Below are 22,964 nucleotides of genomic sequence, written 5' to 3'. Positions count from 1 at the left end.
AACTGATGATGACATGATGATGATGATGATGATGACGACCCCCTTTAGCTTTTTATACACACAGCAGGACGTGTGTGTTGCTCGGTTAGCTCGTCATCTCGTCTTAACAAGCTGGTTGTATGGCTAATGCTGCATGTCTGTGTGTGTCTGTGTGTAACCTTGCTATGCTGCGTGCTACACACAGGAACACAGCCTAGCACGCTAGCTATGTGCAGATTGCAGCCATGCTAACACACACACAGAAACGCATCATGCATGGAAATGCAAATCAGGTGGAAGACGGCAGCATGCATGCACCTCCCCATCACACACACACACACACACACACACACACACACACACACACACACACAAAGCAGAAATCCACTGCAGCACATTTTTCTGATCGGAGGACAAAGAGGATCAAAGACACTCACCGAGCATCCTGCTGAGGGGGAGGAGGAGGAGGAGACAGCTATAGATTCATGTCCTCCTTCAGCAGCGAGCAGGAGGAAGAGGAGGAGGAAGATGGAGAAGCTGCTGATGCTGTGTGGATGAACCTGTCTGTCTGTGTGTGTTTGCTGTTTCTGATGCTTCACAGCTTCAGCCTCCCTCCCTCCCTCCCTCTCTCTCTCTCTCTGTCTCTATGTGACTCACCCCCCTCGTCTGTCAGCTCTTGCCCCTCCCCTGCAGTGAGGCTGCCCTACTTCCTCCCTCTCTGCTCCTTTTTATCCTCCTTGTCTCCTCCGCTGGCCTGTCAGGGGTGCCCCCCCCCCCAGCAGCGCACATGTACGATACGTGTTGATGTGTTAAACGGGCGTGTTATTGCAGCCGCTCTGAGCTTCTTCTTCTCTGGTCCTGTACGCACACACTTCCTGTCTGCAGCAGAAAGTGGAATTTTCCATTTGGTGTCATCGAGGCAGGAATCAAACGCCGCATCTCTCCCCGGTTTTATATCGACACCAACCTCCACACGCCGCCGCTCAGACGCTGCTGCATACGCTCGCGCTTTAACTCAGGCGTTCATAAAAGTTTGGTGTTAATACTTCAGGAACATGTTTACACACAATCCCCAAAGGCACTGGACTGTCACCTGCCTGAAAGGTGACGCCTGTTCCCTCATCACTGCAGGACTAATGAAGCTGATAACAGAGTTGTAACCATTAACTGGAAGCACAACATGAAAGGTGTCAGTGAAGGAGGCCGTCATAGGCTGATAATACAAGAATAAAATAATCAGAGAGCAGAAACAACAATGAGAGCAGTGAGCAGCTCAGAAGAGTGCATGATGACAGATTTACTCAAATGGTTGGAAACATAAGCCAGGTCAGGAAGGTCAGGAGTATCGGAGCAGCTGAGACACATTTTTTCTAAACACCGGGTCTCTGTGGCTTTTAAACCCCAAAACACGCTGCACCAAAACCTGGTCCACCCCAAGGATCGGGTCCCCGACACAAACAGAGTAACATAGTGTTCGCTGTTAAGTGCAGGAGGATTGTCAGGATTTATACATCGGGGAAACCAAACAACCTCTGGCTACAACACAGAAGAGCGACCTCGTCAGGCCAGGACTCTGCAGTCTGTTTACACCTACAGGCCAGTGGCATCTAAAGATGTGTTTGTGCACATGAAGTTGAGAGAAAGTTGTATTATGGAGAGAAAAGATGATGGTCTAAAGCATCCATTTATCTAACATGATGGCGGCAGCATCATGGCGTGGGCATGTCCGGCTGCAAGGAAGCTGCTCTTTGGTGGTTACTGATGACAGCGCTGTGCTCTGTGGGGACGGAGCCAAAGCAAACTGCAAAACAACCCAACCAATGAGATACTCTTAGAGTCAGTCAGCTGATCTCAGGTCAGCTGACCAGATTTTCAGGGATTTAATACAAACTACAGTGACCTGCAGAGCATCTCAAGGAGGAACCAGCATGTGGTCTATGGGAACCTGATACACTGGCAGCAGATGCAGTATTAAATGCAATCCTCTCATATAAAACCCAGAATAGAGGACTGTGTCTGTGAGTTAGTAATAAGGTTGGATTGTTAAAACTTTCAGCATCGTGAATTTTCACCGTCGGTTCCTTTGAGCCGTGACGTTAGGGACAGTTACAGATTTGGGGGCTCGTCCGGGATACGAGCCTCATCGTGCTGCACATCGAGTTTTGGGGATTTGGTACTCTGTGTCCTTACTGGCACTCCACAAGAGGACATGTCAAAGCATGCAGGATTTCACTTGGGAACAAACTGTAGTTTATTACTGCAATAAAACAGCTCAGATTAAATCGTGACAAACTCAGAGACCTGAGCGCTGCCGCACCATGCTGAATACTCCGGTGGTCATAACCTGACAGCGTGATGGAACGGCCATGTGCAGGCAGGAAGACCCAAAGTGCAGACTCAACTGAGGCGAAACTTGAACTCAAAATAGCAGCTTTTATTGCTGAACAGAAATCTCAACAAAACCTAAACTGGGAAGAATCTAACAAAACACACACATGAAGCCGCAGGGAGACACACACAGCATGATCCCGACACAGAGAAACACAGGGCTTACATACACCGGGCAATAACGAGGGGAGAAGGGGAGCACAGGTGGGAGAAACAGACACAACGAGAGCCAAGGCAAGCGAAACACAACACATTCACGTAACACAAACCTTCAAAGTAAAACAGGAAATGCAACACAGAAACGCGACTTGACCAGGGGAGACAGCTGACAGGGGAGACAGAGCAACTAAGAAACACAGAGACCAACATAAAGGAGGCACAGAGGGCAGCTACTAAACACTGAACAGAAGACAAGAAAGCCAAACTACGACACTACACTCTGTAAACTCAACACTGGTCAGGAGACCCAGGATCCTGACAGACATCTGTGGGCTTCACGTTTATAGCAGGTTTACTCACAACACAGAGTCACATGACATTAAACTGACAGGTACAACAAAGTAAGAGACCCCAGGGGAATTCTGGGTAACTGACTGTTACCTAGTGTCAGCTGCATTGATCTGCCCGGTCTTTAAGCTGCTGTGACGAGACAGTTTGGGCTGAGATCGAGTCCGACGCAGAGACTGCTTCAGCCTGCGAGACAGAAAACCCTGAAGAAGAAATCGGGCGAAGCCGTATTAGCTGCTGTGATCAATGAGCGACGTTAAATTCACAGATATTCAAATGGAGTTTGGTGTGGAGATAAATCCCACCAGCAGGTGGGGTCAATCAGTTAATCTACAGCTGACAGCAGCTCAACTCCTGTTGCCATGGAAACAACAGGCTGATCTCAGCAGGCGAGAGTGTGTGTGTGTGTGTGTGTGTGTGTGTGTGTGTGTGTGTGTGAGGGAGGGACAGCTCACCGTCACTCTGGCGGTGGGTGTGTCGGTAGTGGAGGCACTGGGCATGCTCTGTCTGCGCACCCCCATCTCTGAAATAGACAGAATGCATCATGGGAGCATTTGTAGTTTTTATCATCAATCAGCTGCCACGTTCTGCTGTTGCCATGGTAACCACCAGCAGTGAAGGAGAATCGTTTTTTAAATTAAATTGTTTGATTAAATTAAGTTTGATCAAACCTTTCATGTGATTTTAGTTGAACTTTAGTTCATTTATATTGTTTTTACATTTAAAATAACTTCATTTTGTTGTTGTGCAACATCTCTAAAGTTAGAAATATCCTGTCTCAGAGTGACGCTGAAAAACTAGTTCATGCATTTATTACTTCCAGGCTGGACGACTGTAATTCATTATTATCAGGAAGTCCTAAAAACTCCCTGAAAAGCCTTCAGCTAATCCAAAATGCTGCAGCAAGAGTCCTGACAGGGACTAGAAAGAGAGAGCAGATTTCTCCTGTTTTGGCTTCCTGTTAAATCCAGAATTCAAAATCCTGCTCCTCACATACAAGGTCTTAAATAATCAGCCCCATCTTATCTTAATGACCTTGTAGTACCATATCACCCTATTAGAGCACTTCGCTCTCGCTCTGCAGGCCTACTTGTTGTTCCTAGAGTATTTAAAAGTAGAATGGGAGGCAGAGCCTTCAGTTTTCAGGCCCCTCTTCTGTGGAACCAGCTTCCAGTTTGGATTCAGGAGACAGACACTATCTCTACTTTCAAGATTAGGCTTCAAACTTTCCTTTTTGCTAAAGCATATAGTTAGGGCTGGACCAGGTGACCCTGAATCCTCCCTTAGTGATGCTGCAATAGACGTAGGCTGCTGGGGGATTCCCATGATGCACTGGGTGTTTCTTCCTTCTCTCACCCCAACCAATCACAGCAGATGGCCCCGCCCCTCCCTGAGCCTGGTTCTGCCGGAGGTTTCTTCCTGTTAAAAGGGAGTTTTTCCTTCCCACTGTCGCCAAAGTGCTGCTCATAGGGGGTCATATGATTGTTGGGTTTTTCTCTGCATGTGTTACTGTAGGGTCTACTGTACAATATAAAGCACCTTGAGGCGACTGTTGTTGTGATTTGGTGCTGTGTAAATAGAATTGATTTTTTTAATTTTATTATACGCTTTGATTCAGTTTTGTTTAGTTAAATATTTAATTTTATTTTCCTGTTTGTACCCATTTGTGTCTCAACTTGACTGAACCTTTATGTGTTTATATTTAAATTATAAAACAGAAATGATTCAAACAAAGAAACCAATAAATAAAAAGTATTTTTCTTGTTTGATTTCTTTATTTGTGGACAGCTGCATGTTCTGTTATTTTAAATTCAGTTCAAAATAAACATGAAACCAATTAAAAACTTCTACATAAATCTGTTTTAATATATTTGAATGTGAGTTTGTTTTTTTCAGCAGAGAGTAAAATCCTCCAATCACAGAGCACAAATTCTTTGTTCTGTTGATCAAAGTTACCGATTAACTGTTTGATGGTCTGATCAGTTTTTCTGATGAAAGCTGATTCAGAATAATTAATTGTGGAATTAAATCTGTACGAGAAAATTAATTTATGAATTCATTCCTTAATTCTTTTATTTGTTTAGACTTAAGTAACATTTTTAGTTCATAGTTTTGTGTAAAAATAAAAACAGTATTGATAAATCAGTCATTCCACCGTGATGGAAATTTCTTCATGTGTCTCTGGGAGAAGGCAGGTGACGTAGTCGCCATTCTCTCTGTGGGAATGTCTTTGTCACTGTGTTTGTATATAAGTAGTTGCATGTGGTAACATGTGTAGCAAAGATACAGCTCAGTAAACATGAAGAACAAAAACTGAGTTTAGTACTTTTCTCTGGATCCTGTATGCGATTAATGATTCATAAATGGTTTTTAATAAAATTATTAAATAAAGAGTACTTTAGTATTGTCTTAATGAATAAAATAATTAAAGATCGAATTTAACGTAAAACAATTTTTCAATTTGTTCGTGTTTAAGCTGAAAGTCAGGAGTATCCACACCCACAGACAGTCGTTCCACCTCCTATTAATCCTGTCTTACAGAAACTGCACAGCAGGGGGCACTATGAGCTCGTCCTCGCTGACCAATAGAGAAGTTAGCTAAATGATTACTTGTTTTCAAAGGAGCTTGCAAAGAAAAGCGTCTGGACTTCTTTAAGTTACTTGAAGACGTTTCACCTTCATCCGAGAAGCTTCTTCAGTTCTAAGGTCAAATGGTGGAGAGTCCCAGATATAAACCTAGTGGGAGTTTCCCCCCAAAGAGGGACAAAAGGACCCCTGATGATCCTCTAATCGCCTGAGCCAAGGTGTGGAACTGGGTGTGGGTCCCAATCAGCCAGAGTTTCAGGTGAGCTCATTGTGAAACCTGGCCCCACCTTATCATGTGATTTCCTGAGGTCAGATGGCCCAGGATGTGAGTGGGCGTTAAGGCGTCTGGGGAGGGAACTCAAAACTGGATTATAGATGGCAGACAGTTGGTGTCGTAAACCACCGCCTCTGTTCAAAGATGCTGTGCAGCTTTCCAACCCACTTACTGGGCTTCATGCTCGGGCTAAAGCCAAGAAAACCTGCAGGCTGTATTTATAGGAAATATGTTTTGATTTCCATGCCACCCTAAGAGGAATTCTCTAGACCCGCCCCTGGAACCAGCACCAAGGTGCGGGAGCAACGGCTCTAACCTGGAGCCGTTCCCACAGATGCTCTCTGTAGACACAGTCGCATCACCCTGCACGTTTCACTGCACGACTAGTTTGGTTTTTTCTACAAGAGCTTAAAGTGTTGCAGAAAGGCTGAATGCAGAAGCTAATCCCATAACTGGAAAAGCTTTGGGAAAGATTTAGGAAGAGAAGTGGAACTGGAAAGGAGGAGAGGAATCAGGATTTCAAATCACAATTTAAAAATTATTTTGGAAATCAGCTGTTTAACTGTGAAATTTGGAAATGTTTAGATTTTTTCTGTTGACAGCATTTTTTTTTCCTTTCAATTTCTAATTTTAATTATTGGATTAATAGTTGGTTTATATATATAACTATATAATCTCTTCCTATTACGCAATACATGACCACATAATGAAGCACTTAAGTATCCGGTACAACACATTTAAAATGATTTGTACTTTAACCTCCTAGGACCTGCGTCCACATATGTGGGCATCACATTTTGGGTTATTTAGACCAAAACACAACATTTTGCTCTACCAGGGCCTGATGTCCACTTACGAGGACATTATACTACCACTGTTCCATCAGAGTTTACAACGAACGTCCTCATATGTGGCTCTCACTTTTCTTAGGAACAAAAATCGGGTAAAATAATCAATCTGGTGTTTCTTTTACATTGATCGTCCCGATCAGCCCAAATATCAAAGAGAAATTAAAAATGCTGCCGTGGAAGAGTTCAGGTCTTAGGAGGTTAATGTTAATCGGTGACATCATCTATGACCGCGCTGATAAACTTTATTTAACCTGACGCGTCTCAGTGACCTGACACGGATCATACTTTCACCTGTCTCTGTGACCTTTGACCTCCGGACAGTAATATCCACCTACAGTCTCTCCACCCTCTGAGCTCCTGGTGACCTAAGGAGTCATCTGCCATGTTGCCATGGTAACACAGATTATGAGATTAATAATGTGACATGATGTGATGAAGCAGACGCTCTAATCCGGCTGCGCTCACACGAAAAACACACAAGCACTCGCCGCCGCTTCTTTTCTTACCACCGCGAGAGTCAAAGTCTGCGTCCATCATCTGTCCACCTGTCCGTCCACCTGTCTGTCTGTGTCTCAATGCTCCTGTCTGTCTGTTCGTCTGTCTCCGTCCTCTGCAGCTGCTTGAACCCGTCTCATCTTCCTTACCTTTGTGGGCGGGGCGAGAAGGTGCCGAGGTCACATGGAGCGTGTATCTAAGCAACCACACAGTGCAAGTCTCCGCCCTCTCTGTGAGGAGCAGAGGATGAACCTGAAGGAGGAGAGAAGGGAGAGAGGAGGATCCGATGTTTTTCTTATGAAACCCCGATGCCTGACCTCTGACCTCTGACTGGATAAACATGAGAATATTATAAAGGATCATAAAAAGATGTCAGTTACAGCTCAGCCCCCGCCCTGGCCCCGCCCCCGTCTAACAGTAGAGGTGTGCAGGTGAGTCACCGCTGCAGCACTGAAGATAAACTCTCCCTGTAAACTCGCTTATCATGTGACCCTGACCACTTCCTGCTTAGTCTGAGGATGAATTCATAGCACGGCCCAGCCAAACTCCAGTTTCCAACAATGGCGGCAGCTACTAAGTTTTAAAATTACTCTTACTAATCTTTCTGGGTCACAAAATAAACGTTTAACATATTTTCAGGAGAGAAAGTAGCTGTGTAAACATCAAATATCTGCTCAGTTTATCAAGATATCGCATATTTGCAAAAGTGCTTCCACGTTTTCGGAGACGTCTGTTACCCACCAGCTCGATAGCTCGCCGGGAGCTCGAGGGTCACTGAAGCCGCCGAGAACGGCACAACTCCCGGCACATCATTTTCAGATCACCGCGGACTTTCGCTGCTCGGGTTAAACATGATATATAAGCAGTGCTGGGAGGGTTACTTTTAAAATGTATTCCATTACAGATTACAGATTACATGCCCCAAAATGTATTCTGTAACGTATTCTGTTACGTTACTCAATGAGAGTAACGTAACAGAATACATTTTGGGGCATGTAATCTGTAATGGGATACATTTTAAAAGTAACCTTCCCAACACTGGTTACTCAATGAGAGTAACGTATTCTGAATACTTTGGATTACTTAATATATTATCATGCTGTTTACAACTACGTGAATGTACTATTGCTGTGATTTATTACTGTTACTGAAGGTCCGCGGCTCCGAACCGTAGTAAAGGGACCTCTGGCTAATACGGTGGGTTCGTGTCGGCTCGTAGCTGAAAACTAGCTTTACTTTGTTGTCTGGGTCAACTTTGCTAGCAGAGACAGAGAGAGGCGTTGAAAGGCTGCTCCAACAGAACTTATTGTTTCAGAGGAAAACACGAACACGGTGTACAGTCGAGTCTTAATAGCTTACTTACAGCTGGGCTCGTCAGGCTCTCTTCTTGGCTGCAGTGGTTATTATTATATTTACATGCTTCCAGCTCCCGTTTCTGCTCGATGACAGCTCGTACTTTTCCTTTTTCTCCCTCCCTCGCTCACAGACACATAACGTGTATGGCAGTCCATTCTCCCTGCAGCACGGACTACACTGCCCATGATGCTACATTCTTTAGAGCTATACCTGTAGCATTCTGCCTATTAGCTTAGCACAACAACAACAACAAGGCCTCTCTCACCCAGGAAACACGCAGAGAGAGAGCGTCACCCTGTAACCATGGCAACCGTAACGCTGCCTGGAACAACAGAACGTAGCTGTCAAACAAAACCCAAACAGTCCTGACCCGCCACAATATGAAACAGGGAAGTACCGCCGTGTAATCCATTTATTTCAACAAAGTAACTGTATTCTAAATACCACCTTTTTAAACGGTAACTGTAACGGAATACAGTTACTCATATTTCGTATTTTAAATACGTAACGGCGGTACATGTATTCCGTTACTCCCCAACACTGTATATAAGTCACTTAGACAACCTAAAATGTTATTGTTGGGCTTTTTTCAGTGTTTTGTTTGTTCGTGAGTAAATCGGTTTGGCTGAGATCAAAGTTATTAGATTAGATAAAATAAAACTTTATTAATCCTCCGGGTGGGTTTCACACAGTTGACTAAACAGAAGTGTGTCTGTGTGTGTCTGTGTGTGTGTGTCTGTGTGTGCATGTGTGTGTGTCTGTGTCTGTGTGTGTGTGTGTGTACCTCCAGGTCGTCCAGCATCAGTAAGCGTGATTCTGATAGGATACAGAACATTTTACTCCAGATGTCAGGCTCCGCCCTCCGGCCACAGGATAGCCAATGAATGGAGGCGCTCTTCAGTTCTGTGACATCATCACAGCAGCATTATGATATGTTTATGCACTTCCTGCTTTCTTCAGACTGGACAGATCTCTAAGGAAGCGTGTAATTGGCCCTCGTTAACTCTGTGGGACACAGACCACGATACACCTGCACACAGGTGACCCTTCAGGGTGAACCTGATGTCAAATACATCACATGACCTGGTGGCTGTTCGGAGGTTAAATGAAGCTCCACCCTCTGACCTCAGACGGGCACCTAGGTAACGTGCATGTGACCTCAGCTGTGTGAAACTCTCCCTATTTTTACTCACCAATCACGTTCATCCACCCCAGGTGCTGACACCTGGACAGGTGTTTCACCAGCTGCTCCATAGGAGGGAGGCAGGGAGACACACCTGAGACAGACAGGTAGAAACAGAAGAGTCAGTGTGTACCTGACAGCTGTGGACAGGAGTCATGAAGTGTCAATGGTACACAGCTTCCTGCAAAGCTTTGGCTCCGCCCTCAAATTGTTCATTGGTCTCTGAGCGTTCAGAGAAGACGCCACGTACATGCACGTGTCACGGTAACCGTGGTGATCTGACGGTAAATAATGTTTGAGTCCATCTCAACCTGAGCTCACACCGGGATATGGAGCCGCTACATCTCTCTGCTGGTTTTCACTGAACTGAACCTGCTGCTGTACGTCAATGACAGCACATCCTCCTGTGATGTCACAATCACTCTGAGACGTTTCTAACTTTAGAGATGTTGCACAGATGGAAGAAAGCAGTCTTACATATTTGTTTAATATGTGCGTTGAAGGACATGTCCTGGTCAAACATGACTCCAAGGTTCCTCACAGTGTTACTGGAGGCCGAATGAACAGAAGTGGTCCTAGCACTGAGCCCTGTGGAGCTCCATAATATCCTCAGTGTGTGACGAGGACTCTCCAGTTACAAGAACAGACATTCACAAATATCCCACAGCTCCGGTGGAAGTTAAATATAGGAGCAAAACACATAGACTGATGTGATACGGATTCGGGTTCGGGGTGTGTGTGTCAGTGGTGTGCATGCTGGTGTGCTGACACCGTGTGGCGTGCACGGTGTCAGCTGGTGGTCGGCCGCTCACAAAGTCCTGTTTGAGCACATCGGCACATCCCAAGACCAAAAACAGAGGTGAGGCGGTTCTGGAGGCTGGCTACTACTGGCAGTTCGTCCCGAACTTTTCTGACCAGCCCCTTAACTTAACTCACGCACAAGCTTTTGTCCCAGCAGCTAGGGGGGAAGCCTGCTACTGCACAAGGAAAACAAAGTGCTGTCCAGAGGGCGGTGGATCCCTGTTGGGATCACGCTGCAGTGACCTGACTGAGACTGTACGGCTGTGCTGTTAGGATTGTAATGTGTTCTTTGCTGTTCATTTTAAGGCAAAATTCGTTCGTTGCTTGCTTCCTTTGGCCTTGTTTTCCTTCTCTTTTCTTTGTTTTGTTTCTCTTCTTCATCCCCTTTAAATGTGGGCCCTGCTTTAAGTTTAGGAGTTAACGGTGCAGGTACGAAGCTGGTGGTACGAGGAGTACTTAGCTAATATGGGACGAGAGCAGGGGGCTTAGGGGTGCTGTTCGATGCAACCTGCTGGGGTGATACTGGTGGTTGGTATTGTGTTAGTTTTCTTTACATCGTGGCATGTTATTGTGTTTCATTCCTTGGGTGGGGTTTTGTTGTTTTTGTCCCCTTCCTTCCACTTTCCCTCAAACCACCTATTTGTTCCTTCAATGACAGATAGCGTTTTTCATGTCTGGCACAGAAAGGGTCTAAAATCTTTTGCAGATGATTTTAGGCCCTTTCAAATTGTCCTTCTTATATGTAGAAGGACAATTTGCAGGTTTTCCTCAATTATCCACCAAATTTGTCATTGCTGCTGCTCCGTTTCTTCATTGTTTACATGTCAGACACTACGTGCAGACTATGTCAGCACAATTCCCCAAAAACCTCCAGACAATCCAGTAGATCACGTGTCAAACTTGAGGCCCGCGGGCCACATCCGGCCCGGCATACGTTTATATCCGGCCCGCGAGATCATTTTATATAGATCTATTATTATTGTTATGCATGGCCCGGCGATATGAGGCGCTAATAACACACAAACTACAGATCCCATAATGCAGCGCTGCAGCCTCCTTGCCGAATGCTAGGCTAGCTGAACCAAGAAAATGTGACGTCATTCAGGGGTAAAACCGCAAAGGATTGTGGGTACGAGTGGCAAGCGCTACTAGCACACGCAGGCTTTCACATGAAAACAGTTACACAGCGATAAAAAGAACACAAAAAAAAGCTGTTGTGTTATTAACTGCAATAGTTGGTCGCATGACAGCCACGGGAAGCCGACAGTAAAGAGATCGGTTTTATCGGATTACGTCGTGGAAGAGAAATTGTTCAAACCATGTTAATGTTTGTTGTGTTTTGTAGGAAAACCAGCCAACAAAATGCAGGAATGTGATCCAGACTGGGCCCTCTATCAGCCTGGGTTTAAAGCTGCTACCACAGCGAGATTTGATTGGTTAAGAGAGAGAGCGAGATCAAAACAGCCACGTTTGCATATATGTGCCCAAGTGTTGTACTGAAGCAAGTGGTGAATAACTGTTTTCCAGTATGTTGTTTTGCAATGTTGTTGTTGTTTTGTTGCATTGTTGATTTGTTTTTCACCGACGCAGCTAATAAAGTTGATACAATGTTGCCTCTTAAGATTCTCTAACAGAACGAAACAATGATGCCAGTTATAAATAAAGACAATAATTGAATGAATTATGAAACTCATTTATTTCTATTAGATCTGAAAATGTTGTGTAACACTACAACCTGAAACGACAAATAGATGTGTTGGCCTGTAACAGCAGCTGTGAGAGGGAATCGTCCAAATCACCGAAGTAAACTGGAGCTGGGCTTGTTGCAGGATCTGACGTTACTAAACATGTTGTGAGTTTGTGCACTCACACTTAGGACCATATAATAATAAATATGTGCGTGATGAAAGTCGGGCAGCACGCTGACGTCCTTACTCCACTCTGCTCGTGTGGGTCTGACACTTTCACTCCTTTGATTTGTTCCTCGTCCTTTTTTTTCCTCTTCGTCACGTCTGTCTTCGTGCGGAGCTGCCGTGGTCACCGTGGTTTTGTACATCACTGTTCTTGGGGCAAATAAAATGCAAGTAGGGATTAAAACTGCAGAATTAAGATTAGCGGTGCTGGAAATGCTGGCACTTGATGCAGTGTTTTGATTTTGTTGCCACTCGTACCTACAATGCAACGTGCGAAAGTCACGTGGTCTGTCGATCTCTATTGCGAAGCTCGCCGCTCACAATGGCGAAGAGACAAGTTAATTCTGAAAACAGAGCCTTTCAGCACCGGTGGGAGGCTGAATATATGTTTACAGACATGCTGGTAAACCCGTGTGTCTTATTAGTGGAGCTGATGTCGCTGCAATGAAGGAATTTAATTTAAGACGGCACCACGAGACAAAGCGTCAGGATAAGCTGAAAACCTAAACGCAGAAACTACAGGAAGTAGAAGAAGAAGAATCTGACATTTCAGCAGACGTTTGTCACCAGAGCAAAACCACAAAGTGAAGCTGTTGTGAAAGTTTTATTGTAGCAGAGGAGCCAAATGAGCCCGGTACCACTCTGAAGAGCTGCAGGATGAAGCTGTGCGACGTCGTGTCCAGACAAAACGCAGAGTTTGGCAAATGTGAGCCTGAGCAGAAACGTATGTCAAAGTGTAACGACATGAAACTGTCCTGGGACAAACTTGTTGGACTTACAACAGATGGAGTGCCGGTGCTGTGCGGTGAAAAAAGCGGACTAGTCAGCAGGATGCGAGTAAAGATGCAGGTGAGTCCGGTGAGTTAACATCACTGCATCACACACCAGGAAAGGCTGTGTGGTAAAGCCCTAAACATGGAGCATGTAATGATCACCGTGACGCAGACCGTGAATTTTATCTGAGCTAAAAGTTTAAATCACCGTCAGTTTCAGTCTTTATGTGGGAAATAGATTCAGAGTTTGCCGACATTCCTCATCATACAGAGGTCCATTGGCTGAGTTGGGGAAAGTTCTCAACACAGTTTCTGAGCTCATCAAGGAAACCTGTCAGTTCATGGACATGTATGATGCTGTGAAGGCGTTTCACGTGCAGCTGTCGCTAATGCACCAGTGCAGCCTGCCTCACTTTCCCTGTTGCAGTCATGTGGAGCCAAGTCAGTGCAACAGTGTCCCAAATGCTCACTTTGCTGATAAACTGAGCGCACTGAGTTTGTGGCGCTTTGGTGACTTTGAAGCACAAAAAGAGAATTTCGAGCTGCTTCACAACCCAACGTGGAAACAAAATATTAAAGAGCAAAATATTTATTATTTAAAGTTTATTTATTCTGGAATTATATTCCTGTCTGTATTCATATTTATGTTTACAAAACATTGTTTTAGTGTTCAATAAATGTTTATCTTGTTTGGCCCGCGACCTAAACTGTGCCTCGAGGTTTGCCCCCCTGCAGTAGATGATATTTTAACGGTCAGTCCAACCTCCAGGGGCATAATATCATCCTTGTTCAATCTCATCTCCCACTTACAATGTTCTTCAGTAGCTGCCATCGAATCTAAATGGGAACAAGACACAACTTTCATATCACAGATGACCTGTGGGACTCTAAGGTCACAATATATCGACGTGTGCTCGACTCACTCGTTTAAGATCATCGGGGGCATTGATCCAGGGTTCGGCTGGAGCGTATGCACCCAGAGGTGGACCCAGCCTGTAGGGGGCGCTCCTGGTACATTACTTCATATGTACTGGTCCTGTCCTTCATTGGCCAACGTTTGGAAGCACAGAGCCCCTCTGTGCTACGTTTGATGCACCCAGCACCTGAAGCTGCCCAACTCCAGAGTCAGAGCGTTAAACTTTTCATTACTGCTGACCAGGCGAGCTACCTGACCCGCTCCCGCATGTGCAATGAGTAAAAGATACGTCCTGCTTTGTTTAGTTCAGCTCTTTACATTCTGAAGCACTTTGTTATACGTTGCACTGAAACCTGTCTAATGAAAGCTCAGGATGAGATGGAAAATGCAGTTAGAAGGACATTTACACGATCTCCTCCACGTTTATTAGGTTGATGTTTTCATGAATGGTCAGATGGTCCGCTGCTATGAATTATGGGACGGAATTTTCTTCTCCCCGTTCATAAAGGATGCTCTGCTAAGGGAAGCATTGAAGTTCCTTTGCGTAGTGTTTGGAGAACTGGAACAGCTCTGGTTATGGCCACCATGCAGATCTCTCAGCGAGGAACCTTCCTGAGAAAAAGGATCTCCCTTAGACTGTGCTGCTTTAAATCAGGCCCCTGATTTAAGGGAAAACACGAGCTGGACCTGATGTCTGACCTCAGGCAGGCGTAAAGAAACACAGGTACACAAACACAAAGTATGGACAGGTGAAGAAGCTTACAGGTAGATGCAGGTGGTCTCCTCTGCTGTGAATCTGTCACATCGCCACGTTACCCGTCTGTCTGAATACCTGTGTGAGTGCTGGGACCCTCAGGACGACGACACAGATGCACCTGAACACTCATGCAGGTTTCTCTGCCTTTTAACACCTTAACTGGATTATCAGATTACCTGCACTAGTCACACACACACACACACCTGTATACCTGCCTCTGTGAGGACTCCCCACGTCCCTGTAAATCTGGACCCATAAAGGTAGACCTAGAGCCAGGTGTAGACTGACTGCAACACTCACAGGTTTTCACAAACCCAGGTTTCCACACATCTCTGCTTCTCAGACACACACAGAAACACAGAAAGGTCAAAAGGTCAGAAAACATTTGTTTTAATCCAGAGAAAGCTGGCAGCTGATTGGTCAGCTGGAGAGGAAAACAGCAAACAAACAGTCACATGATCAAAACAAGCATTTAACAGGCCAATAGGAGCAGAGCATATCTTAAAGTGACAGAGTGCCAGTTTAACGTCTCAGAGACTGTTAGCACTATTAGCATCCCTCATTCACAAATATGGGCTGCGTTAGCTTCAAGCTAGGAGAAACACTGATCGGTGGCTCAGATTGATCACCAGCAGGCGCACTTTGGTGTTTGCATAGACGACGAATGGGATGCTCCGCAGGTGAGATCATGTGATAGAGTGAGAACACTGCACAGGTGAGGAAGGGGCAGGTAAACATGTGACTAAGTGCTTCAGGTACACAACATGAAAACTTCGGGGGAGGGAGGGGGCAAGAGAGGCAGGGTGCTGTCTGACAGCCAGGGGGCGCTGCATGGGTCTGAGTGTTGTACAAATCAGAGCAAAAGAAGAACTCCACCAGTGTGACATCATTACAACCAGGAAAACGACTAATCGGTGTGTGAGGCTGCAAACATGGTGGAGGTGGGAGGAGTCAGGCGGGAGCTCTGTGTGTCTCTTTGGCTGCATTTAAACACTTTTTAAACTAAAAACTATTTTTTCCAGGATCGAGTTCAGCTTTGATTCCTGATTCCTCAAAACTCACCAGCCAGCTGGGGATATACAGCCAAGGTGGTTTAACGGGGACACCAGGTGGTTTAACGGGGACACCAGGTGGTTTAACGGGGACACCAGGTGGTTTAACGGGGACACCAGGTGGTTTAACGGGGACACGGGAGACCAGGTGGTTTAACGGGGAGACCAGGTGGTTTAACGGGGAGACCAGGTGGTTTAACGGGGAGACCAGGTGGTTTAACGGGGACACGGGAGACCAGGTGGTTTAACGGGGAGACCAGGTGGTTTAACGGGGAGACCAGGTGGTTTAACGGGGACACCAGGTGGTTTAACGGAGACACAGAGAGCCCTCATGTTTAACGGGGACACGGGGAGACCAGGTGGTTTAACGGGGACACGGGGAGCCCTCGTGTTTAACGGGGACATGGGGAGACCAGGTGGTTGCGGCGCCACAGTGTCAGTTCAGGTTTCAACCAATAAGCAGCTCACCAGCAGCAAGTGTAGAGGAAAAGGAATCAAAGCTTCTAACACCACCTGGACCTTGATAACGTCCTAATAAGGGGTCGTCCCCTCCCACTCCAGCAAGTACTGGACCGTCCCCTGAGGGGTGATGCGGCGAGCCAACACCTGGTAGCGCTCGCCATTGGTTAGCCTACCCGCTACTCCAAAGTAAGAGGAGATGGAGGAGTGGAGGTGGGAGTTGTCAGACGGCAGCGGTGAGTGGTCTGACAAGAAGTGGGAGGAGTCTGTGGTCAGGTGGGTGTGGTTTGTAGCTTCCTGGGCCCCAATGATGGCAGAAGGCTCTTCCCCTCCAAGCTCCTCCCCTGCCTCACTGCGATTGGCCCACTGGCTGTAACTGTTCCGGGGTAACTTCCTCTTTCTGCTGCCCATCCTTCTCCTGAAGACAGAGGTCAAAGGTCAGATATCAAAAGCCTAGGGTTGGTGAGTCAGGTGTTCACTCAGCTCACCTGAAGTGGTAGGAGGAGGCGGAGCCAGAGGTGGAGGCATCGGTGGAGTCCTGATCGATGCTGACGGCTCTGCTGGAGCTGCTGAGGAAGAACAGCAACGTCACAGGTGCGCCACCGTGTGACATAAACGGGAAAGCACAGGTAAGCAAAGCATCAATCAGAGCGCAGCGCTGGTCTCACCTCTTCAGGCTCTGCAGCTCATCCAGCGTGAAGTCAAAAATGTTGGCCATGTGGTGGTTGGCGGTCCAGCTGCAGGTCAGCTCGTTCTACGGGCAGAAGGTCACGGTCAGCGTGATGCATTAACAGCTTTAGAAACCACAGAAGAAGAAAACGAGCCTCACATTGGGAATGGCATCCTCGAGAAGCCACTTGGACTTCCTCTTTCTCCTCTCAGCTGAGCCGCTGAACAAACAGAAATAAACACCATGGTTACGCTTCGTCCAATCACAGGCAGTGACGGCTGGCAGCAAGAGATCATACCTGCTCGCCGTCTTCTTCCTTGCCCCGCCCCCATCATTCTGAGCACGCTCAGGAAAGAGCTTGGAGGGGGGGTTAGGAGGGACCCTGGTCCTCAGACGAAAGATGCACTTCCTCTTTTTGATTTCCTTCCCGCACAGAAACCTGAACACACACACACACACACGTTAAGCTCATGTTACACACGTGTCATCGTGACGGCCTCGCTCTGATTGGTCCTTACTTGCTCTTGTACTTGTTGAGTGCGTCGAGCAGGTGCTGCCCCCTCTCTGCTGGGGGGGTGTTGGACAGCTGAACAAACACACAGAGGGTTAAATGAACACAGGCACACCACCTGATCTCAGCGTACCTGGCTCAGGTGTGCTGTTACCTTCCCAAGCTGCAGGTGGTCCCAGTGGGTAGAGACGAAAGTGAGGATCTCGTCCAGTTCGAAGTACTTCTTCTTGCTGCAGATGGACAGGTTGTAGAGCACCAGGTGGACCAGGTCCACCCACCTGAGGGACAGGCGCCGCACGCACTCTGAGCCCTTATTACACACCACGCACACAAACAAGTAGAACCTGCGGGAGGACAGGAAGTCAGAGCCATACCGGGGAAAGGTAGCAGGGGAGGGGCGGAACAGGGGGTGGAGCCTCACCTGTCTCCAAACATCATTGCTTCCTGCAGGCACTGAGTGCACGCCTCATGGAACCACTGTTGACACCTGAAGCACTGCAGCATCTTCAGGTACCACCTGCACACAAAGGTAACGCACACAGGTGAATCAGGTAACAGCCAACCACACCTGCAGCTCTCGTCAGGACAACTTACTCTCCAGGGCCGCCGCAGTAACAGTAACACTGCTGCTGATTGGTCCGGTGCTGCGAGTCCCAGTCCAGCGCCTCCAGCTCGTACGGAAGCACCTGTTTCATCACACTCAGGGCTTTGGCTATCACACCTTTCCTCAGAGCCCCGCCCTTCTGTGGGACACACAGGTGCAGAGGCACGAGTCAGAGGCAGGCGAAACACACACACACACACACGGGTAAGAGAGAGAGACACACACACACACAGGTGAGAGAGAGAGAGAGACACACACAGGTGAGAGAGAGAGAGAGAGACACACAGGTGAGAGAGAGAGAGAGACACACACACAGGTGAGAGAGAGAGACACACACACACACAGGTGAGAAGCATCGTACCCGGACCGCCAGAGCAAAGACGCAGCGTCTGCAGAACCACGGAGTCAGGGCGCCGCTGCCCTCTACTGGAGGAATGTGACACTGCTGGTGGAAACCTGACAGACAGGTGATGGTCAGAGCCCAGGAGTCACCATGGCAACAGATAAACAAAAAGCACTCAGTCATCGTCACGGGCGTTTGATTCATTCAGGTGAATCCTGATGTGACCTTTGACCTTAAGTCTGATCATCAGAAAGCATTTCTGCCTTTACTGCAAACAGAGTCTGCTCTAATGTTTCTACTATCAGCTTCACTCTGAGCTTCTGTTAAAGGTCAGAGGTCATTCACATTAGAAGTATCAGCAGTTATGGAGGAGCTCCACCTCCTGAGAAAACGCCGATGTCACTGCGAGCCCGTCCAATAAATCCCACCCCCAAACGCCATGCAGTAGGGCTGCAGTTTTTAAATATATCGATATATTTTTTTATACACGTTACGTTACAATTACACTTGTGGAACCGCAAGTTTGCCTCTCTTTCATCCACTTTTGTCTCTACGCAACGTCACTCTGCCTCGCCTCTCCTTCACTGAACACAACCCCCCATCGCTTCACCTGCAGGCAACGACAAGACGGACACGGCAGCTATCAAAGAGGAGCTGCTTGTTAAAAAGAAAACATTTGGAGATTACTATTTTAGTGCTGTCAGCGTTAATCTCGTTAAAATGACGTTAACGGCATAAATGAGCATTATTATTTAATGGATGTTGAGAATTTCTTTTTTTTCTGAGTAATTTTTTCATGTACATCTGCGCTGTATGTTAATAAAGTGCCTGTGTGAGACCTGGGACACAGTGTGACTAAGAACTCTCTTTTTCTTCTTACTTTATACCTTTAAAAAAATATCGAGATATATATCGTATATCGCCATCCAGCTAAACAATATCGAGATGTGCATTTTGGGCCATATCGCCCAGCCCTAGCATGCAGTCAGTTTTAGCTTCGCAGGTGTGACCCTCAGTCGGACCTGCAGAAAGCCCACAGGCAAGTGTTCCTAATAAACTGCTCCTGTGTGTGTGTGTCAGACTCACCGATCCCACACTTCCCACAGATCAGGATCTGGTTTGATTGGGTGTTGGAGTTTGGGTCCACCTCCTGGCACATGGAGCAGCGAGGCTCCTCCCCCGGTACGCCAGCTGCATTAGGATTGGACAAAAGAAGCAGATCACAGACATGAAGCACCTGTCTTGCCCTCTCTAGCGTTCTCTCACGCCACCCGTCTGTCTCACCGTGCTGGATGTCCTTCCAGAGGACCCAGAACTTGGAGTTGTCCTCAAAAGTGACGAAGCAGCTCTGCCTAGGGGGACTCACCTATCCACCAATCAGAACACAAAAACTCAGCCAATCACGATCAGGATGATGACGCTGCAGTGGGTGTCAGGTGAGCACACGCTTACCCGTTGGATCTTTCCCAGGTAGTACAGTCCATCTGACCAACGACAGAGCACGAACTGACCCACGCTCAGACTGGACTCCACCCCGTCAGGTTCGGGGACACGCCCCCCTTCACACCCTCCGCCCCCTGGAGACACCTGATGCTCCAGACCGCAGAAGTCTTCGATCAGGTCCTCATACATCCTGCAGACACAGACAGACGGTCTGTGATTCATTCCTGAACTGCGCGGTGGATTGGAGGGCTGACATGCGCAGTGCGTCCTCCCATCACATACCGTTAACAGAGCTCTAACCATCCAGTAACTACCCACCACACCCTAACGGGTTAACTAACGGAAAAGAGCTGATGAAGCGCGATAACCGACCGGAATAACGAGTAAACCGGGCCATGAAATCCTGAACGATAACAGCCCGTAATAACTCACGTTAAGAGGGCCAGCTCACAGAAAAACACTTGCACACAGTGATGAACTGACACGGGTTAAATTCAAGGGTTCCAACAGCTCTGTGCCCCGGGCTGAACTAACGGGCCACACTAAATCCCAGGGCTAAATCAGAGCGGGTCAGTGCAGAGAGGCAAGCCGTGATACCTGCATTGATTCGGGCTGTGCCTCCTTTCTGCCGGTCCTCCCGCTGCTGGCATCCCAGGACAGAAGGTCGTTGAGTCGATGCTTCTTCAGGGTGTCTGTCTGTCTGTCTCTGTCCGTCCCCCTCACGTCTGCCTGTCTGCCTCCCTTACGTCTGTCTGTCTGTCTGCTACTGCTGCTCTCCGCGGCGCTAAACTTCAAACTTACTCCGGCGCCATTTTTCACTTTTCCCGCGAATCACAGCACGGCTTTTTTCCTTATCGTTCCGTCATCACGCCGCAGCGCCAACCCTAACTGTGATTGGCTGTTGCATTGAAGCCTGCGGGACCCTGCGCTGTGATTGGCTGTGAGAGGAAAAAATAGTTTTACCGCGAGATTTTGTTTCTGAGCGAGACTTCTTGTGTAGCGGCCCCGCAGCTGTTCTTCCTACACGCTGCTGATCTACACCCAGCACGTCTCTGCGAGCTGAACTCCACCTGTGACCGCCTTCCTCCACTCTCACACACCACCCTCGGCTCCTCTCTCCCGCAAGTACACAGTACAAGGGCGTAGATTTGGTTTTGGCATTGGTGGGGACGGATGATTCAACCACCGAGCCCCGCCCCGTTTCTTTTTTTTCCTTTTTGTCTTTGCATCTTGATAAAAGCAGAAATATACTTGCGTACATATGCTATTCTGCATGCTTTTAAACCATTTAAAATTACAATTAATAGTTCTATATGTTAAATTACTATTAAACAAATGACTAAGTATTGTAGGCTTTAGTTTACTTCAGCCATATTCCATATAAATCAGGTATCATACAAAAATAAAAATAGCTTCAAATACAGTCATGACAATAAAAGAATATGACTTTAAGGACTTAACAACATTACTTCAGTTACACCAACATCTCTGACACATTAGCACTAAGGGAACACTGAATGATCTGCTGGTTTTTGTCCATAAAACTACTCGTCTAAGATTACCACAAAGTAAAAGATCTCTCAGCAACATTTTAGGCACTGTTGCCCCGATCAGATCAGTGAGCTAGGATGTTTTATTCTAAACATAAACTGTTACAGCAACAGACATGGACTACATGTCCCACACAACAACTCAATGTCCTCTATGTGAAGGAGCCAAACACATGCCTGCTCCTCTCGTTAATCTACAATCTACGTTATTGTGACACATTTTATGAGTGAACTTGACTTTAAGCGGCTTACAGGTTTCTTTGAAAAATACTTTCTTATATCCAGCTTCTTCCTCTTTGCTGCCGTCCTCCTCTCCTCCTCGCAGCGCAGGCTTGCCGCTGCTAAAACTAAACAGAGCTCCCTGAAAGGCACAGCCAATCACATTGGCCATATTTGTCACATGAGGCAGGACTAGGGCAGTGGCAGTGGGTGTGGGTTGGAGATGCAATGAGCCTGAACCTGCAGGTGACCATCTTCACTGACCTCCTGTGACAAAGCTCATGTGTCCTGGTGAAGAGAAGAAACTATAAACTACACTTTAACCATTTCACAGCCACTCGTCTGGTTTCTGGACTTTCACAACAAAACTTGTGTCTAAACACATTTTAACAATACACATACTACTGTTATTACTATTATTTAAATGTAATTAAACAGAAATGTTGGTTTAATGTAAAACCAGTTGTTGCTAAAGATTTGAGATTAACAGATGTTTGTGTCGCCTGAGGGAGGAGGAAAATTTACAAACACATCGTTGTGTCCTTCTGCTGAAGGAGGGGCTGCCTTTTGTCTGTTTCTCTGCAAATCATTCAATGATGAAATAAAACAAAATAAAAAGAACATTTCATCTGTTTTTCTTTTTTTTTTTACATTTTTCAGGTGTTTGTCTGACCCAAGATTCAGTCTCAGTCTTTTTGTCTAAAACCAAAAAGGAAATCAAAAACTAACTAACTGATCATTTGAGTTGTACTTACATCCACAGCTGGGTGACTTTCTAATATAAAAGTCCGACAGTAACATAAGCAGCCAGATAATAAAAAGTAAATATAAGATATAGTGAAGCAACAATAGCTTTAAAGGGAAGCCACAACGAAAGCAGGCCACCTGTGAGTTACTTAACTACTTAAGTACAGTATAGAGTAAATGTACTTACTAGATTCCAGCTTACTTATTTTTTCTAATTTAAACCAACTTAGATGCCGAGATCCAGGAAGCATCATCGTGTGACTGGGAATGATCCTGGGGGGATTTTACTCTTTGTCCTTCCTGCTGCACTCGCTCTGCAGCTTCTTTTCCTTTACTGGTTTTATGGACTGCTTCCTGTGAGGTGCAGGACCAGTCTGCAGAGCAGGATAAACCATGTTTCCTCATCCTGTCAAAGGGCACAAAGTGGGACTTTACTTAGATTTATGTATTCCATATGACTGCATCATTTCCCCGTACTCTCCCCTCGGCACTAAGAGAAATCTGTCTGTAACACTACTGTGAAAAGAAAGTGCTTTATTGTTGTATTGCTTCTTTCATCTGGAAATGTCCAAGCTAACCGCGGCCCA

At 46.5% G+C, this 22,964-nt stretch overlaps 2 protein-coding genes across 5 annotated transcripts in view; both read right to left on the bottom strand.

Moving 5' to 3' along the window:
* Nucleotides 1-15,026, bottom strand: part of dab2ipa (DAB2 interacting protein a) — a 35,505-nt gene extending 20,479 nt beyond the window's left edge. The window contains exons 1-6 of one of the 2 annotated variants that reach the window (XM_085181267.1): nucleotides 14,786-15,026; nucleotides 9,630-9,713; nucleotides 9,221-9,339; nucleotides 7,092-7,332; nucleotides 3,330-3,397; nucleotides 2,968-3,077 (exon numbers count right to left, since the gene is read on the bottom strand). In XM_085181267.1, coding sequence (XP_085037393.1) covers nucleotides 2,968-3,077; nucleotides 3,330-3,397; nucleotides 7,092-7,332; nucleotides 9,221-9,339; nucleotides 9,630-9,690 — 599 coding nt within the window. In that variant the 5' untranslated portion in view covers nucleotides 9,691-9,713; nucleotides 14,786-15,026. The remainder of the gene's footprint in view (nucleotides 1-2,967; nucleotides 3,078-3,329; nucleotides 3,398-7,091; nucleotides 7,333-9,220; nucleotides 9,340-9,629; nucleotides 9,714-14,785) is intronic. The other variant, XM_085181268.1, reaches the window with a different exon arrangement.
* Nucleotides 15,027-15,152: 126 nt separating this feature from the next.
* Nucleotides 15,153-20,972, bottom strand: phf19 (PHD finger protein 19). Of its 3 annotated transcripts, none has more exons than XM_085181284.1 (14): nucleotides 20,459-20,963; nucleotides 19,871-20,051; nucleotides 19,703-19,784; nucleotides 19,505-19,609; nucleotides 18,437-18,531; nucleotides 18,066-18,214; nucleotides 17,893-17,988; nucleotides 17,626-17,815; nucleotides 17,479-17,546; nucleotides 17,259-17,399; nucleotides 17,120-17,180; nucleotides 16,959-17,044; nucleotides 16,779-16,856; nucleotides 15,153-16,708 (listed from the first exon to the last, which is right to left on the bottom strand). In XM_085181284.1, exons 1-14 carry the CDS (start codon nucleotides 20,509-20,511, stop codon nucleotides 16,363-16,365), a joined length of 1,731 nt encoding a protein of 576 aa, XP_085037410.1. In that variant the 5' UTR covers nucleotides 20,512-20,963; the 3' UTR covers nucleotides 15,153-16,362. The 3 variants fall into 3 exon arrangements, with proteins under 3 accessions (XP_085037410.1, XP_085037409.1, XP_085037408.1); XM_085181283.1 differs by having other exon boundaries at nucleotides 16,779-16,859; nucleotides 20,459-20,753; XM_085181282.1 differs by having other exon boundaries at nucleotides 16,779-16,859; nucleotides 17,120-17,399; nucleotides 20,459-20,972.
* Between the last annotated feature and the right edge of the window lie 1,992 nt (nucleotides 20,973-22,964).

The sequence above is a fragment of the Neolamprologus multifasciatus genome, chromosome 12 (genome assembly GCF_963576455.1).
Source record: "Neolamprologus multifasciatus chromosome 12, fNeoMul1.2, whole genome shotgun sequence".
In the NCBI taxonomy this organism is placed as follows: domain Eukaryota; kingdom Metazoa; phylum Chordata; class Actinopteri; order Cichliformes; family Cichlidae; genus Neolamprologus; species Neolamprologus multifasciatus.
Note: the sequence above shows the minus strand (reverse complement) of the source record. Positions and strands in the feature narration are given on the sequence as shown.